Source organism: Labeo rohita, chromosome 5 (genome assembly GCF_022985175.1).
Source record: "Labeo rohita strain BAU-BD-2019 chromosome 5, IGBB_LRoh.1.0, whole genome shotgun sequence".
NCBI lineage: Eukaryota > Metazoa > Chordata > Actinopteri > Cypriniformes > Cyprinidae > Labeo > Labeo rohita.
In genome coordinates this window covers 41444288-41463689 of record NC_066873.1, presented here as the reverse complement: position 1 = coordinate 41463689, position 19402 = coordinate 41444288, and the positions used below count along the sequence as shown (strand labels likewise).

The 19402-nt window shown below is 35.0% G+C and overlaps 1 protein-coding gene across 1 annotated transcript; it reads left to right on the top strand.

The window, feature by feature from the left end:
- The first annotated feature begins 404 nt into the window (after nt 1-404).
- LOC127165139 (protein shortage in chiasmata 1 ortholog) lies at nt 405-18386 on the top strand. Its single transcript, XM_051109458.1, has 29 exons — nt 405-756; nt 3291-3411; nt 3597-3687; nt 4455-4636; nt 4934-5093; nt 5526-5628; nt 5731-5875; nt 6203-6298; nt 6399-6531; nt 6878-6972; nt 7156-7422; nt 7536-7565; nt 8536-9081; nt 9299-9466; nt 9585-9755; nt 9875-9970; nt 11154-11329; nt 11618-11681; nt 11769-11838; nt 11930-12105; nt 12411-12522; nt 13460-13568; nt 13643-13770; nt 14063-14153; nt 14730-14861; nt 16140-16289; nt 16392-16602; nt 16969-17349; nt 18290-18386. The coding sequence occupies exons 1-29, from the start codon at nt 679-681 to the stop codon at nt 18373-18375; spliced, it is 4368 nt and encodes a 1455-aa protein (XP_050965415.1). The 5' UTR covers nt 405-678; the 3' UTR covers nt 18376-18386.
- Nucleotides 18387-19402: the final 1016 nt, after the last annotated feature.

Below are 19402 nucleotides of genomic sequence, written 5' to 3'. Positions count from 1 at the left end.
ATATATTTTATTTCATTTTATGATGTTTTATTTTATGTAACAAATATGATTTTAGTTTTAGTCAACCAAAATAACCCTGGCTAACAGTGGTAGTTTTACTATGGTAAATATAGGCCTGGAATTTTGTTGGAAACTGTGGGATGAATTTTGTAATGGAAAGTTGTTTTTTTTCTTACCAAAAGAAATAAACCAAATGCTTAAATAATGAATAAAATTCAATCAGTAGAATAAAAATGGCAGCTCAAATGATGAATCAGATGTTAAATTCAGTTATTTTCCTTATTTGATAAAGCATAAACTTTGCGCTATAAAATATGTTAATGATGTGGGCGTGGTCGCGTAGATTCAACCTGTCAATCACTGAAAAAGCGCGTGTGTGTAACGTTTCCCCTCAGACAGTTTTACGGTTTTAATTTGTTAGTCTTAACCAGTTTTAAGTGCACAGCTGACCGGTTTAACTTTGTTGTCTCGTATTAATTAAATGAACTTAATTCCTCTATCGCTCATCATTTCAACAGAACCGATATTTCACGATATGTTCAGCGCGACCGCTTGAGTATCCAACTGACAGTTTTCGTAACCATCCAATGGCGACAAGATTATTCCATATATTCCATATATATGTAGTTGATATCTTGTAGATTCCTAGCTTGTTTGTTTATTTTAGATACTTTCAACATGAAATCCTGTTGTCAAACAAAACGAAGTGCCAGTTTCACGACTGTCGGGTATAAGGGTATTGATTACATCGCTGAGGTGAGTTCCCGCCACTGATCAAAAGAGAATATTATACAGTTGAAGTCAAAAGTTTGCATACACCTTGCAGAAACTGCAAAATGTTAGTTATTTTACCAAAATAAGAGGATCATACGAAATGCACGTTATTTTTTTTAATTATTTTTTTGTTCGTAAGTTTACATACACTTGATTCTTAATACTGTGTTGTTACCTGAATGATCCACAGCTGTGTGTGTGTGTGTGTGTGTACTTGTTTTTGCTACATTGTGGGGACCAAATGTCCCCACAAGGATAGTAAAACCTGCCTGCGGTCCCCACAATGTTAAAAAATTATTAAAAATAGTAAATGACGTTTTTCTGAAAGTGTAACGATGCAAACATGTTTCCTGTAAGGGGTAGGTTTAGGGTTAGGGTTGGGTTAGGGGATAGACAATATCGTTTAGTCAGTATAAAAACTATAGAAGTCTATGGAAAGTCCCCACAATTCACAAAAACATTGTGTGTTATTTTTTGCCTGCTGTTCTTCAGAAAAATCGTTTTTTACCATTTTTAGGGTAACGTTATTTGAGCTCTTTCCAACAATGACTGTATGATTTTGAGATCCATCTTTTCACACTGAGGACAGCTGAGGGACTCATATGCATCTAACGTACATAACTTACATACAGTGGGTACGGAAAGTATTCAGACCCCCTTAAATTTTAAATCTAAGTATTCAGACCCTTTGCTGTGACACTCATATATTTAACTCAGGTGCTGTCCATTTCTTCTGATCATCCTTGAGATGGTTCTACACCTTCATCTGAGTCCAGCTGTGTTTGATTATACTGATTGGACTTGATTAGGAAAGCCACACACCTGTCTATATAAGACCTTACAGCTCACAGTGCATGTCAGAGCAAATGAGAATCATGAGGTCAAAGGAACTGCCTGGAGAGCTCAGAGACAGAATTGTGGCAAGGCACAGATCTGGCCAAGGTTACAAAAAAATTTCTGCTGCACTTAAGGTTACTAAGAGCACAGTGGCCTCCATAATCCTTAAATGGAAGACGTTTGGGACGACCAGAACCCTTCCTAGAGCTCGCCGTCCGGCCAAACTAACTATCGGGGGAGAATAGCCTTGGTGAGAGAGGTAAAGAAGAACCGAAAGATCACTGTGGCTGACCTCCAGAGATGCAGTCGGGAGATGGGAGAAAGTTGTAGAAAGTCAACCATCATTGCAGCCCTCCACCAGTCGGGGCTTTATGGCAGAGTGGCCCGACGGAAGCCTCTCCTCAGTGCAAGACACATGAAAGCCCGCATGGAGTTTGCTAAAAAAAACACCTGAAGGACTCCAAGATGGTGAGAAATAAGATTCTCTGGTCTGATGAGACCAAGATAGAACTTTTTGGCCTTAATTCTAAGCGGTATGTGTGGAGAAAACCAGGCACTGCTCATCACCTGTCCAATACAGTCCCAACAGTGAAGCATGGTGGTGGCAGCATCATGCTGTGGGGGTGTTTTTCCCTGCAGGGACAGGACGACTGGTTGCAATCAAGGGATAGATGAATGCGGCCAAGTACAGGGATATCCTGGACGAAAACCCTTTCCAGATTGCTCAGGACCTCAGACTGGGCCGAAGGTTTACCTTCCAACAAGACAATGCCCCTAAGCACACAGCTAAAATAACGAAGGAGTGGCTTCACAACAACTCCGTGACTGTTCTTGAATGGCCCAGCAAGAGCCCTGACGTAAACCCAATTGAGCATCTCTGGAGAGACCTAAAAATGGCTGTCCACCAACGTTTACCATCCAACCTCACAGAACTGGAGAGGATTTGCAAGGAGGAATGGCAGAGGATCCCCAAATCCAGGTGTGAAAAACTTGTTGCATCTTTCCCAAAAAGACTCATGGCTGTATTAGATCAAAAGGGTGCTTCTACTAAATCCTGAGCAAAGGGTCTGAATACTTAGGACCATGTGATATTTCAGTTTTTCTTTTTTAATAAATCTGCAAAAATGTCAACAATTCAGTGTTTTTCTGTCAATATGGGGTGCTGCGTGTACATTAATGAGGAAAAAAAATTCACTTAAATGATTTTAGCAAATGGCTGCAATATAACAAAGAGTGAAAAATTTAAGGGGGTCTGAATACTTTCAAAAAGTTTTCACCCTTTGGCTCTTAATGCATCGTGTTGGAATCTTCTGTAATAGTTGCACATGAGTCCCTCAGTTGTCCTCAGTGTAAAAAGATGGATCTCAAAACCATACTGTCATTGTTGGAAAGGGTTCAAATACACAAGAATGCTGAAAAACCAAAGCTTGAAGGATTTTTCTGAAGAACAGCAGGCATTTATTTAAGGATTTTTCAATAAAGAAACAACATTAACATTATACATGCAATTTAATATAAATGCAAATATTGAACATATATACAATTATGCATACAAAGTAAACAAAAAAGAAGCACCAGGGGGTCAGTAATATAAAACTAGAATAAGAATATAAAAATATCAATTAAATACATTGTAAAGCTCACAAACTTTTGCATATTTGAGATGCCATCTGTTTCAGGCCTCAGCCAGACGCCGAATGATGATCAGTTTGTTAGAACTTCCAGTTCCGTTCCAGCTGGTCAGTAACATCTACCCACACAATGGACACCTGCAGGACAATGCTTACAGAGTACCATGGAGTAAGTGTGCCATGTTTGTGTTTTAATGAATATAAGATAATTTACTTTCATTGTATTGAAAAGAGAAGATTTTCTCTTAAACAAAATTCTGTAAATATCTGTCTTGCAACCTAAGCGCTAAAGACTTTTTGTGATATTCAAAGATATCATACAGTACTAACATTGACTTGTGTCATTTATGACAGAGAACAAAGCATCAGTGTGTACTCTACCAGTGAGCGGGTCTGTAATGAATGAATTGAAGTCCATCACACATCTCAGTGACTGTTTGGAGAGGTTTGAACTGTTTTTATAATGTCCTCTGAGATGATCCATCTGGGTAGATTTTGTATTTGTGTCTGCAAATTAAATCTTCATGCCTAGCTGAGTGTAATTTTCTCTCAGTTGTGTTCAAATGAAAAGTTGAGTGAAAATTTGCAGAAACTGTATTCACCCTAAGGCTGTCCAAGATGAGTTTGTTTCTTCATCAGGAAAAGATTCTGAAAAATTTAGCATTACATCACTTGCTCACCAATGGATCCTGTGCAGTGAATGGGTGCTGTCAGAATGAGAGTCCAAACAGCTGATAAAAACATCACAATAATCCACAAGTAATCCACACCACTCCATTTCATCGTAAACCATAAAAACGCTTCCTTTAGTGAACCATACTTTGTTGTGGTCTCACATCAAAATCCACCAATATATTTGTTTAAGAGTTTAACAGTATAACAGTTCTTGATCTGTGCATATTCCTCACCTAATTCAGATGTGATGACTTGTTTACTGTAGGAAGTGTTATTATGCATAGAGGACTCGTATTTTAGCCCATTTTTTATGAGCTGTTTGGATTCTCATTCTGACGACACCCATTCACTGCACAGGATCTATTGCTGAGCAAGTGACATAATGCTTAATTTCTCCAAATCTGTTCTGATAAAAAAACAAACTCATCTACATCTTGGATTTTTTTTAAAGGTGAGTACATTTTCAGCAAATTTTCTTCTTTGCGTGAACTTTTCATTTAAATGCGGGTTCTTCATATTGAACTTTGTTGTGTTTAGGTTTAATGTGTTGCAGATAGGACGAGGTCTAGAGGAAGTGGTTCCCAGCTCTAACCCAGCCTCTCAGTGCAGTATTTCTACTTCAGAAGCCCTCTGGCTCTTAGAAGGAGTTGAAAGCAATACCACCAGATCACCTTGGGAAGAGAGTTTTAGTCCATGTACACCGAATACATGTTGTGATGGTAGGAACTGGAGTATTTAGTATTATCTTGTGTATATTTTGTGTCAGTTCTGTATTCATTATACTGAACCACTTTTATATCAGTCCAGTACATTTTTGGCTGTGATATTGTACTAAAAAGGGGTAGATGTGTGCTAAAAATACCCTGTGTAGTACATCACTCAGTTTGTTTTCAAAGGGATTTCAAAGGGTGTTTTATATATTTTTGGACCACAGAAGTCTGAATTTTATCTTCTTATGTGCTCATAATTAAAAATCTAGATGATAATCCATTCTTTCCTTGTCTCCTAAATCTTAGATCTCTCTCTGCCAGAGGAGGTGATATTCAGTGACCATCTGCAGAAGTTCAAAAGCCACCTGCCTCCATTTCAAACGATGCTTCAGAGGATGGACATCATAACTGTCTCGGATCCTGTTCTGAATTTATCAGGAAATCTCTTAGAAGAGGTTATTTTTAGGTACAAAATACAATATAATTATTTCAAGAACTGAATATACTACTTTCAAAATTGAACCAAAAATAATTTCCAAAGATTTTCCAAATTATACATATGTATCAACTTTAATGCACTTGTCAAAATAACAAAAGCAGTGAAATGTCAAGTTTTTAATGTCAAAAACTCAAGCATATAAATAATCTTTTTTTTTTTTTTCACAAAATCTGTTTGGATGTAGTAAAACACCAACACATGCAGCAGAAAACGAATAATTCTAAACATAATTCTAATCTTGACTCAGGATTAGGCATTAAAAAATGTTCAGAATCATGCATTCACATAAAAGTTAGCTGAGAACTGAACCAATAATGTCTTTGTGGTAGTTTGTTCTGTGTACTGTCTTATGATGCACTAAAATTATATTTTCACCTCACCCTTATTTCCTTCTTCTAGACACTGTGCCTCATATGATGCAGTTTTAGAAGAAGTAACAAGTGCCACGTTTACTTTAAGTGCTATGGAAGAGTTCAAAAAAGAGACAGTAATGAATGAGGAGGTAATCTTCAAAACTGAGCAAATATCTGGTATATGGTTATGCTCTTTGCAGCTTAAAAAATGGGTTTTAGTATTTTAAATACAAGCTATGATTTCTCAACAGTCACTGATGTTGCCTGTTGAGCTTCATGTGGATTGCTTTCGAAGACAAGAGCCCAATTATTCCTTGGCACAAGTGCAAGATTTTCTAAATGTCACCCGAGTGCCAATAGAAGAATGTTTTCCTTCGAAAGATCTTCTCAAAGAAGGTAAAACTTGACCTGTACATACCAAAACATATACACTGGCTCCAGTGAGTATTTGGAAATGTATAAAAATTTGAATGGCATTGCAATAGATAACAAAGTATCAAAGCAAGCAGTGCTTATTTTAAATAAAGAAGCAAAGCATTTAAAAAAAATTAATTGGTTTGGTTTTAAGGTTTGGTTTTTAAATGCCAATAAATAGCTCAAAAGTGCAAATGCCATTTGCGTCTATATTTTGTTATCCAATGCATTTACAATCAGACAGCGTGTCTGTTTTGGTGCCCGTTATAGCTTGTATTAAAGTCAATAATAATTATATTTCAATAATAGTCATCTTTGCTGATAAACAAATGGCTGAGGTGGAGGTCCTGCAAATGCCTGAAAGCAGCTTTGCTAAAATTATCTTCGAGGAGCCAAAATCTCCAGGTATGGGAAATTGCTGTTCATATTTAATCACAATCAAAGTGTGGTTCCTGCTGTAGATTGCTCTTCTAATCTCCAGTGACTTCAAAACCTTTCATTCCAGTTGCTTCGAGGTCTTATGCTGAGATGGAATTAGATCTGCTTCTTTCACCACATAGTCATATGCTGTGTCTACCAGACCGGTGTATTTCCAGCAAACATCTGTCAGCTGAGAATCTGTCACCAGTTTATAAGCAGTGAGTTTGTTGCTTTTGTTATAATGGAGAGAAGCTCTTAATATTTGGTAAATATGTTAGGACATCTAAAACAGGTTTGTTTTCATTTGCACTTGTCTTTTCTTTTAGTCAACATGAAATGGTATTCACAAACAATTTTGTGCCATTGTAAAAACTGTAAATCTGTTCCTCACAGTCTCATTTTCATCCATGTTAAATTCAATATGATGTCTAACCTGATTAAGGTCTATAAAGAAACTAAAAGGGGTCAGTTTTCTTTTCATGTTGACTTTAGTTTCATTGAAAACACTACTCATAATAACAATACATATGACAAAGTAAATAATATGTACTGTACTTTTCCTAGGCATTTCATGCCAGACAGTGATTGTGAAAATATGGAAAAAGCTGTTTGGATGGCAGAGAAACATCCCCAATGTGTGGCTCGATATTTGCTTGCTGGTAATGTCGATATGTAGATTGTAATGTGAGGAACTTGGTGTGCATCCAGACAAATTTGTATATTACCTAAAAACATTCACACAGATGTTCTTATCTTGGCCTTTTTGGTCTTTAGTCAAGTATTGATGGCTAGACAAAGCTTTTTTCTACAGAATCCTTGAACTCCATTGTGTTTTTGTACAGAACCACAGGTAACTAAGCCATTGCTCCACAGTCAGTCACTTCCAGAGCTTCTCACACTACTAAAGGTGGAGATGGAGAAGGTTGCAGAACCCAAAGACATTATGGACCAATTTCAGCTCATTACCAGTACCGTGATTCTTCCTGAAACCATCTTCAAAAATCTCTCCATCTATACTGAGAAAATGTCCACAGAAGACTGTAAGACAGTTGTGAGAAAGCCACATGTGGATGAAACATTCTCACCACTGTCTATTGTGAAAATACATGGTAAGACAGAATGCAGTATTTTTTTTTTGTTTGTTTTATTTGTGGTTTTAAGATTTTGTTAGAATGCAGTTGCTACTCTTAACTTCTATATGTTAATGTTGTTTTTTTTACAGAGTTGCTGAGTAACCGTGCTTCGAATGCAGGTGAGCTTTTTAAGTTTCTCTCATTTCAGATACAAGCTAAAAATATATTTTCAATAAGGCAGACATTGTTCATTGCTAATACTTGAGGTTTGAACAAACAAAAATTGGAAAATCTAGCTAAAAATGCTGTTGTTAACTGTTAACCATAAAAGAATATCCTTTAAGTAAAAGTTAGTCCTGTGATGGCCGAATTTTTTGATGAGCATAAAAGACATCTATCAAAAACATTACAAAAAACATAATTATTCAAAACTTTTGACCAGTAGTTCACAATGGTAGCAAAAGCAGCCTATCTGTCAATGTTAAAATACTGTTTCAATCCGCCTTATTTTTCAATGCGGAAATAAGCAGAATTTTTTTTCAGTGAATGTGTGAGACTTCCGATTCCCTGTCCGCCTTTGGGAAATTCAAATTTATTTGTATACCGCTTTTCACAATACATATCGTTCCAAAGCAACTTTACACCAAATTAACGTTTTAACAATATATGTAGTGGTTGCTTACTAGTGGTGACATGAGCATTTGAATAGTCTTTGCATATGAAAACACTTACAGGCTGTGAGTCAGAAGCAGCAGAATGTCCTTGCAAAGTTGGAATTATCCCACTTTTTAGAAACACAGTGAGGTAGATTTGTGGAGGCATGTTTGAATGATGCGTTTTAGGAAGGCATGGATGAGTCTTAACTTTTAGAAAAAATATCTCTTTGGGTTTGAGTCTTTAATCTTTGCGACTTTACAGATCTTATATATGCACAAACAGCTTGTAACACTTCAAAGACAAAGGAAAACATGAAATCACATCATATAACTTCTTTAACTTGATTATACTACAAATAATACAATATACATTTTAATATAAGTGCTGTTGATGCTATTGATTGAACACAACTTGTACCAAACCTGGACTGTTTCTTTAATCTTTGTCCAGTAATAAAAAGAGCCATGTATAAATGTTATTTTGGTTTCTCAGCTCTGCCACTTTCAGGTCGTCCCACTGCAGTTCACCGTTCTCAGAGTAACCCACTGCAGTCAGCTGTACCTACACAGGTGAATAGAGGGACGCCTATGAAGTTCTTGATAATGGAGTGCATGTCTCACCAACAAGACAGTTCTTCGGTGACAACAACCACAGGGGATTGTAAAGCTGCAGAGATAAAGCAACACAAGTTTAGTCCATCAGAAAAATGCTCTGGGAATTCCTCCAGAAGAGCCTCTCCTTCAGAAGAGCAGCTTTTCATTTCTAAAGTGGTTGAGATGCCATCTTCATTGAAGTCTAGTGTTAAAGATACTGAAGTGATATCCAATATACACACACTTCCTAAGCAGCCGCAACAGAGGAAAGAAAATATGGTCTCTAAATCATCTCAGTTATCAAACTATTTGGGAAGCAGAAAGAGGAATATTTCTGTAGTTCAGTCTCATGAAGACCTGAATCCTTTGTCGTCTTTTCTGACATTAAGATCAATGCAGAACTGCCCAATGCCGAAATCTCAATGGAGCAGTCCAACATCTGCAGGTAATTTTTTGGATCATTGCTGTTTCCAAAATAAGAATTGTCAGTTTTGATTTAATATGATTTTAAAGTTAAAGTGTTTAATCATAGATTTTTACAAATATGTACACATATCAAAAAGCAGAATGTTTTGAGGACCTTCTTGACATCTTGTATTTTTAGTTATACACCAACTGAAACATAAGTATTTTATTCTGACTAATAGTATAATATCTTTCAGAGTTAAGCGCGAGTCAGAATTCTACAGGAAAAGCCTTGCCAGAAAACAGAAAAAATACAGTGAATCACATCTCAGAAACACAACACAGTGTCATTGCCGCTGAGACAAGCTTTCCACGTGAAGAGAAAAAAGAGACCATCAGCAAGAGTGTATATGTTCAAGCCACAGGTATAAGCAGTGCTGTCAGATCTGAAATATTTCCAGAAAATGTGTTGTTCTAAGCACAAAATACATGCTTGTTTGGTTTAAGAAATTAATCACCATATTTCTGTGTTTACTCCTGTAGAGAGTCAGAGAAATGCATATAGGGAACTGCGTGCATTGGCTCTGCCCTCTCTGAGTAAATTGCAGCAGCTGGGCATCTCAGCTTTGAACAACAGATACTTTAGTACTCTGTCTTCTGAACTCACAAGATTCCTTGTAAAGCAGCAAGAGAGAATGCTTCGGACAGAACAGAGTCAGACAATCTTCTCGCACATTACAAGAATGCACTGAACAATGTGAAATAGACAAAGATTGTTAGATTATGTTTTTTGAAGACATGTAAAAAACATTTTGTGTTATTTTTTGTGGCAGATGGGGACATTGTGTTTAATGAGATGGCTCTGCTACATATTCTGGTCACCATGAAGGAACTTGTTCTTCTCACATCTGATCTCAGCACAGCAACTGGTAACTATTTGAGAAAACTCACTCATGTCTCAGAGGAACATTTTATTGTATGGCCCTATGATATTTGTTGTATTTTTCCCTAAATTCAGTTTTTTTCCACTTTTATTTTTCTATATTAATTCTTAGTGGTTAAATTAAAATGTAGTAATCAAAAAGCACATCTAATCATTTGAATTCATGGAACTGTTTTGAATTCATGGTCCCATTAGGGCCCTATGATAATATTTTTTTATTTTTATTACTTTTATTACTGCGATTTCAAGCATCATTATTCCAGTCACACGATCCTTCAGAAATCATTCTAATATTCTGAATTGCAAAAAAATAAAAAATAAATAAATAAAAAAATTGGAAACAGCTGAGTAGAATTTTTTTCTCTGATGAATAGAAAGATCAGAGGAATCAGAAAAACAACATTCATCTAAATAATGCTAAATATAATGCTAAAAAGTATTAATTTCTATAAAAACAGTAAGTAATAAATAAAATAATTTATACTGACTCCAAGCTTTTGAATGATAATAGTGTATAATGTTACAAAAGTTTTTTTTTTTTTGTTTTTTTTTTTAATTTCAGATAAATGTTGATCTTTGGATCATTCTATTTATCAAAGAATCCTGAAAAATGTACTCAACTGTTTTAAATATTGATGATAATAATAGTAACTGTTTCTTGAACAGGAAATCAGCATATTAGAATAATTTCTAAGGAATCATGTGACACTAAAGACTGGAGTAATGATGCTGAAAATGTAGCTTTGATCACAGGAATACATTACATTTTAAAATATGTTTTAATAGAAAGCAGTAATTTTAAATATCTTAAATATTTCACAATATTACTGCTTTTGCTGTATTTTGGATCAAATAAATGCAGGCTTGGTGAGCTCAGAAGTCACTCTTTCATTGCTTTGGAGTGAAGGTCTCATTGTGTTTCATTTAATAGTAAGGGCTATCAAATTAATTTGGATAGCATAGCTCAGATAATTAGATAACTTTAGCATTTTGGTGTCTGAGGCATTTTTGAGATCTCTTTTAAAACATTAGAGTAGATGCATATAGGAATACTTATAAAAGGCAGGAGACAGCAAAACTGAAGAGTTGTGCTCTCATTTGTGTTTTGATCATTATAGTGTAGCTATAGTATATCTTTGCTCACACCAGTAAAATCTGTCTTTGTATAGATTACCTGGCAAAGGCGAAGGGTTCCTGTGCTCAAAGCTGTCTGGATGAGCTGTTGAGAAAGTTTAAGGTGCTGCAGTATCTGAGTCAGAAGAGGCAGAGGCCCAATCCTAAACTACTGGAGCTGCAGGACCAAATCAATACATGGATGAATTCTGACACTAACCACAACACTAAAGTGAGATTTACAGAATTTAAACCAAATGATCACACAGCTCTATGTAAAATTGAACTTTTTTTGCATATATACAGTACACTCACATAACCAATATATACTATATAGCAAATCCCAGAGTAAAATGTGTTATCGATTATAAGGCATTAAATATATTAAGATATGACTTTCTGTCAACCTGAAAAAATATGTATTATTATTGTTAAAAGCACTCTATACTATATATGCTTTTCAAACAAAGTACATTTTACAGAATGTGAATGTTGAATGTCTGTTGTTGAATGTAAGCAGGTTCTAGTTTTGACAGCGAACCGTGTAAATACAGAGTTGCTTGCAGCTCTCAACCAGGTACTAGGTGAGTTAATTTTTCAAGAACCCTCCAGATTTTATAAGATGGGTACTATGCGGTGATTGTTCTGCCTGATTTTGTGTGTGTGTTCAGGAAACTCTGTGTCCCAAGTTGTCCCCAATGAAGAAAAGAGTAAAGTTGTGAGCAAAGAAGTGATGGACAGGTGTATAGATCTAATTTTTATATACAGAACACATGAGGTCTGCATATAAGGTGTGACTGAATGTGTTATGTCTGTCTGTCTCTTTCCTCAGACTCTCCTGCAGTAGGTGTGTTGTTGTGTGCAGTCACCACATTGGTCCTGACTTCCCGTGGCAGAGTTTCAGTGTGGTGTTTGAGCTTTACTCTGGAGGACACTCACCCTTCGGCAGTGTGTGTTCAGAGAGAAACGTCAACTTTATCTCCTTCTCCACTGCAGTGCCTGAATCCAGTCAGTCTAACAATTCTTACGCTCACATGATATTGATGTTCATTGCACAATTATGTGATCAGTGAGATTTCAGCGTTAGTTCTCAGCTTGATGCTGCAATTTGCATGCAAACTATATTGTTAATGTATTTTAACAGCATTCAAACATAATGATAAACATTTGAGTACATTTGCAAGTACATGCTGTATTCTGACTGATAAAATATCAAAATTAGGATGATTGATTCAGTGATGATCTTGTTTACTTTTCAGTGTTGCATTATATCACATTTTTATCTGTTGGTCATTTGAATCATTCATTGCCAGATTTCTCAGAGGAATCTACTGCTGCATCGTATCTGGACACTATTCCGTTTGTGCTGCTCGTCACTGATGGTTTACTAAAATGCTTAAAGATGCAACGCACACTGGAGACAACGTGAGTTCTGATATAGATATAGATATATATACATTTTTAGCTCAATAATATACAGAGGGTGACCTTTAAAATGTTTGAATTTTACACAGACAGTCTTTAAAAACAGGGTCAAACCTAATCAATGTCATCCCTGTTACCCACGACAAAACCTGCTAAAAAGTAACAGGTTTGACGATTACAGACAAATTTGCTAATTGCTAGCTAATAATCAAGATCACAAAAGCACATATTGTACACTTTGAAAGGATTTACTAGTAGATATTCATATATATTAAATATAAGAAATAATTGACATTCCATGATGACACCCACTCTCAGTCAAGCCTCATAAATCATCAAAAATAGAACATTATAGAGGAGTGAGAGAAATGCTTATGTTTTAAGTGTTGGAATCCTGGTTGAGATATAATGTAACCTCCTAGAAATGATGTCACTTGAATGTACATTATTTTACATGGGTTTTTTGATAAAGGTAACAGGGCTGATATGAAATCAGGAGACACCAATAAAATGATTTATATTTTATAGAAAAAATGCATACTTATGCCAAAAACATTGCTTAACAATGAGACTATATTTTCAACAATATGAAATTTGATTTTTTTTTTTTTTTTTTTTTTTTTTTTTTTATATCATTTTGCAAATTAAAAGTCCTGCTGAAAAGAAAAATCATAGTGACGGACAGGCCAAAAACCTTACCCTTACCAGAATAAATGTTACTTAAGATATTTAAAATAATATTTAATTGACTTTTTTGATGTAATATTGATGAAAGCATGCATAGTGTTGTTATGTTTTTAAATTGCACATTTATTTGTTGTTATATTAAATCTATGTTTGATTATTTCTTAGGGACGCAAAAGGCACCGATTGTGGAATGACACAAACAACCTTCATTTTTAAGTGTATCCTAATGTACAAAGCCTGTTGTTGGCAGGTACAATATGGTTCTGCTGGAGAGGAAACACCCTCCGTCTTCACTGCAGCTGGGTGGAACTCATTATGATGTCATCACTGTGGACGAGAACACAGCCATCCTCATCCAGGTGATGCTCTATACACACTTGCGCTACCATTCACAAAGTGACCCTGAATGTGTAAATCCTGTGTGTGTGTTCAGGAGCTGGGTGAATTGGACATGAAGATTGGAGTAGCGTCTGAGCGTGTGGTCATGAGACTCACAGCCCTTTCTCTGCAGTTTAGCCGCTGCTGGGTCATTCTGCACTGCACAGAGAACCACAGGGCCCTGTCAGTTTGAAATACATTTACATCTTCTGTCTGATTATGTTAACATTCATTACACCACCTATATATCTGCTAGGTCATACATATATCTGCAAGGTAAAATGCAATACTTGTTTCTTAGTAATTTTGGGGTGCTGATTACATCATGCCTGTTTTGCTCTAGCATGTCACACTTTATCACAGTGTTCCATGCATTTCATAGCATTTTTGCTTTTGACAGCCATTTGTAAGATGAAGAAATATTGTGTTATTCTTAATCTACATATGTGTTTTATTTACTTTTCTTACTTTTAAGCTTTTCCAGGAACATCTATATCAATCTGGTTCATATCTACTCTGCATCTGTGTTGTTTGGAAACAAGAAGTCTGAGAAGTTCGATGTCAAGGTATTTTCTTCCTCATATATTTTAAATACTGATAGCCTCAAAACAAATGTCAGTGTTTCTAAAGGTTATGCCAAGACCAGATGTAATATTTCCTCTGTTGTATGCTATATGTGACCCAGGACCACAAAACCAGTCTTATGTTGCACAGGTATATTTGTAGCAATAGCCAAAAATACATTGGATGGGTCAAATTTATCGATTTTACTTTTATGACAAAAATCATTACGATATTAAGTAAAGATCATGTTCCATGAAGATATTTTGTAAATTTCCCACCATAAATATATCAAAACTTAATTTTGAATTAGTAATATGCATTGCTATGAATTTCATTTGGACAACTTTAAAGGCGACTTTATCAGATTCCAGATTTTCAAATAGTTGTATCTTGGCCAAATATTGTCCTCTCCTAACAAACCATACGTCAATGGAAAGCTTTCAGATGTTGTAAAAAAATTCAATTTTGAGAAATTTACACTTATGACTGGTTTTGAGGTCCAGGGTCACATATTGTAAGTATTTTGCATTCAAAGTCGGTGTAACATTTTTAGATCATGGTATATGTATGTGTTTTAGGTGTTATTGGTGTGTGAGGAAGAAGAGATAGCCAAATACATCTATCAGATCTCCTTACATACGCTGATGAACTCAGAGAAAGATGGACCGAGCTGTTTGGATAGAGACTGGCTCAGTGTGCAGCCTACAGAGGTAAATGACAGATCTAAAAAAACACCTTCTGTTGCTGATCATCAGTTACATATACTAAAGTTATCTGTTCTCAGACTGTGCTTGATAAAATAGATTAAAATGCATATTAAAGATAATCTGGTCCATGTATGTTTGTGTCCATTCCATTTTTCTCATTTAACCATGAGGAGAAAGAAATTGTTGTTATATTTTTTTTTTTTTTATGTTGTGTTGATTACCAAAATTTAAATTAGAACTATGTACACAAAAAGCTGCAGACAAAATCAAAGTTCTTTTTAGGTCTTTAGGACTTTTTACACCTTTATTAAAGATTTTTAAAATGCACAAATTAATGTTAAAAGTTTTCTTTGGGCAGATTAGAAATAATGTTTCTCTCACACTTTCAACTGAGAACTTGAGAACTGAGATATCATTGCTATTCTTCAGTCTGAATGAGTCACACAAAGCTCCAGTGTTTATTTTTATTTTTTAAAAATAATTTCAGATATCTTTTTCAAAATTTTCAATCACGAAATTGTAAAGAAAAAAAAGTTTGAAATGTGTAGATAATTTCTCTCATTTTAAGTAGGTCTAATCATTGGCTAGTAACAGCAGAAAAACAATCTTCAGTAGTTAATATGTCTGTGTTATACAAAAAAAAAAAAAACAACTGTCAACCTCACCAGATTTTCTTCAATAGATGAAGCTAATATTATTCTGTGTGCTCAATTCAGCTATGCTTTAAAGGAACACTCCACTTTTCTTGAAAATAGGCTCATTGTCCAACTTCCCTAGTTGATCTTCCATTCAGTCGATCTCCGGGTCTGGCGGTAGCACTTTTAGCATAGCTTAGCATAGATCATTGAATTCGATTAGACCATTAGCATCTCGCTCAAAAATGACCGAAGAGTTTCAATATTTTGCCTATATAAAATTTGACTCTTTTGTAGTTACATTGTGTACAAAGACGGACGAAAAATGAAAAGTTGCAATTTTCTAGGCTGATATGGCTAGGAACTATACTCTCATTTCGGAGTAATAATCAAGGAACTTTGCTGCCGTACCATGGGTGCAGCAGGCGCAATGATATTACGCAGCTGTCAACTCTGCCGGCTACAACTCGGCATCTACATCTAGCGTCTATCGGTCTAATCGATTCAATTATCTATGCTAAGCTATGCTAAAAGTGCTACCACCAGACTCTGAGATCGGCTGAATGGATTAGAAAATGATAAAACTCAACTCTAGGGGAGTGGGAGTGAGTAGAGTGAGTGTTCCTTTAACGTGTGTTTGTTTTAGGCGGAGAGTTGCCTTCTGCAGTTTCCCTGCATTAATCCTCTGGTTGCTCAACTGATGTTGAGGAGAGCTCCATCACTGCAGTGGCTCCTGGGAGCTTCTTTCTCTGAGCTACAGGAAATGTTCCCTCAGATCCTTCACAAAGTCATTAAGGTAGTACTAATTTCATTAGCATCCAAGATCAAACTATTGTAGGGTACACTGTTGATTAATAAACCTTGTTGACATTTTCACATTCTCTTTGTTGTTCCACAGCTCTTCAGTGACATCACAGCTCAATCCAAAGTCAAAACAGCCACACAGAAGAGTGAGAATACATCCTTCTCAAACATAAACAGCCAAACTCACCCTCCTCATACTCATCTGCCTCGTTGGGCTCAGGATCCTGATAAACATCAGATAGAGCTGGAGGATATGACGCCACCTAGCCCATTTACAGAGCTGATTGGTCAGCCAAGCACCAAATGTAAGAATTGAAGAGCTTTGATAATATATATTTATTTAACAAAAAAAAAAACTACATAACATAATATTTATTTATATAAAACTACATCATATTTTTGGTCAAATAAATGGTTACGCTTGATGAGCATGAGAGACTTCTTTCAAAAACTTCTGCAAAAAATCTTAATTATTGTAAACTTTTAACTGAGTGTGTATATTTATTGATGTATTTAAATATAAATTTGTACTTTTATTACAATAATCATAATGCTAAACATAATTTAATGGCCAGTTAGAAACGTATATGGTTGAATATTTATCGTAATTGGTAAAAGTTAATTTGTATTTTTTCAAAGCAGTAATTTAAATTGTTTCTTTATCACATTAGCAGGTCATAACAGAAGAAGAGGAGAGGAAACATGGCTAAGAAATGAATTATCTCATTCAGATCCAGCTCCTTTTCACTCATACAACCCGTTAACGCCAAGTCAGTTCAGCCGAGGTTCAACTGCAGCGAGCTTCTGGCAGCCACAGGGTGAAGGATTTATTCAAAACCCAGATCTAGCGCCAGGCCGAGCTGTTCCTCGAGGGTCTGCCCGTGTTCCCTTGGCTCCTCTGCCCACTCCTGAAGTGCTGGGAGGCAGAAACACTGCTTGTGGATTCAGCTCTAGACCGCAGGGTCAGACTCACCAGAGCTCACCTGAGAATGATCTGCCCAACAAGACAGGAGAGGAGAGGAAGAGGCGAGGAGGAGAAGACGTGCACAGTGGTACAGACACACACACTCACATTCAGCAACACACACATTCCTAACCTGCATGATTTCCTTTCTTCTGTGGAACACAAAATGACATTTTGAACAACATTAAATCTTTGGAGCTAAAATAGTCTCTCAATTAATATTAGAAAATATGATTCCCAAACGCACAAGCTAATTAGGTGTATTTACATTATCCTCTGTTCTGAAAACAGTTAAATTACAATAAAGAAAAGAAAAAACTGTTCTTATCGAACATTTGTCATAAACATATTTTGTATCGACATGATTATAAATAAACATTTTATAACATTTTAATTCATTAGACTGAACTAGTTTTCCATTAGTCTGTTTCATAAATTTAGTAACCTAAAAATTTCATAACCTAATTCATATTCACAAATGTGCAAACATACTTGCATATTAATAAATTGTGATTTGCATTTGTGAATCTTATTTTGTTGTAAATTTGGTTGTGCATTAGCAAATAGCATTTTGTGAATATAAATTTGGTTATGAGATTATGAATTGCTGTTTGTAAATATATAAACTTTTTTGTGAATGTGAATTAGCTTATAGATTTGAGAATCACATTTTGTAAATAAATGAACTGAAAAACAACAAATGGCAAGTAATCTGTTGAATTAAATGTGACATTTTGAAGTAGAAAGACTGAAGTGGTGGTGGGGGTTTTTTTGTAAAATATACCACAATAATGTTAGATTTTCTTACAACTTCATACATGGAGATATTTATTCAAGATGTCTTCTTTTTTGTTCCGCAAAAGACAGAACATCACACAGGTTTGGAACAATTTGAGGATGATGATATGATGATAGAATGTTCATTTTTTGGGTGAACTCTAAAAGTAATTCAGCACAAAAGAAATGGTAGTGTCTGGAGGACAGGAGAGTTTTGCAGCATCAGTCTGTGTCTGTGTGTTTATTCCCAGTGCTTCCGCACTGCAAGAGAGGAAAACTGCTGTGTGAGCGAGTTCCAGGCAGGAATGATGGACAGACCAGACTGAGATTTTTCTGAGGAAGTTTTGCTACTTTCTGTTTAGTATATCACTTGCCTAAGTGATATTTCAGAATATTTCTCATGTTCATCTGTATTTTTAGTTTTTATGTAGAATATAATGTTACATTATTACAGTTCAGTCATATGTCCATTAAAATATATATAATTTATAATAAATGTATCTAATGAATGGTTCATAATAAATGTAGATATTGCTCCAATATTGTTCATATTTGAATAATTAGTTCATTAATGTTTAGCCCATCACCCTTTGGGTGTATTTACAGTATTCTTCAGTGGACAGCTATAATAAAGAAATGAAAAACAGTCAAATTGAACATTTCTTTTTAGATATTTTAAATTGACATAATTATAGCAATACATCCAATTTTTATGAAACTAGAATTTTTATTAATATTAATTTTTAGGGGGTTCCTACAGTTTTCAAATGAATATTCATAAAATCTTGAAAATCATGAAAATTTCAGTAGTGAATATGCATTTTTAAATTGTGCTTACCTTTATTTATTTATTTATTTATTTATTTATTTAAAAAATAAATATAATCAATCTTTGTGAGGGTGACTTTAGAATTTTTATTATTATGAACTTTTTTTAGAGGGTTCCTACAGTTTTCAAATGAAAATGTATAAAATTTATTTCAATAGTAAATATGTATTGTCAAATTTATGCTCACCTTATTTAAAAAAAAAAATCTTTGTGAGGGTCATTTTTATAGCATGTTTCTAAAATCTCTTATTTAAAAAATCATGAATGGATGGAAAATGTATGTATTTATTTATTTAATAATTTCATTTAGCTTTTAGCTTTAGATTAGTTTTTGTACTATATATTATTTTTACAGGGTTTCCCACAGTAACTGAGTTTATAATTGTGGTTTCCAAGCCAAGAAATATAATGGAAATTAATCAAATGTTGCATATAGAGAATATATATTTTTCTAATTATGCTCCGCTGTAAAATAATTTTGATTTATTTAGCTAATTAATAATAACTGCTTGTGAAAGTAATTTATAATTGAAAG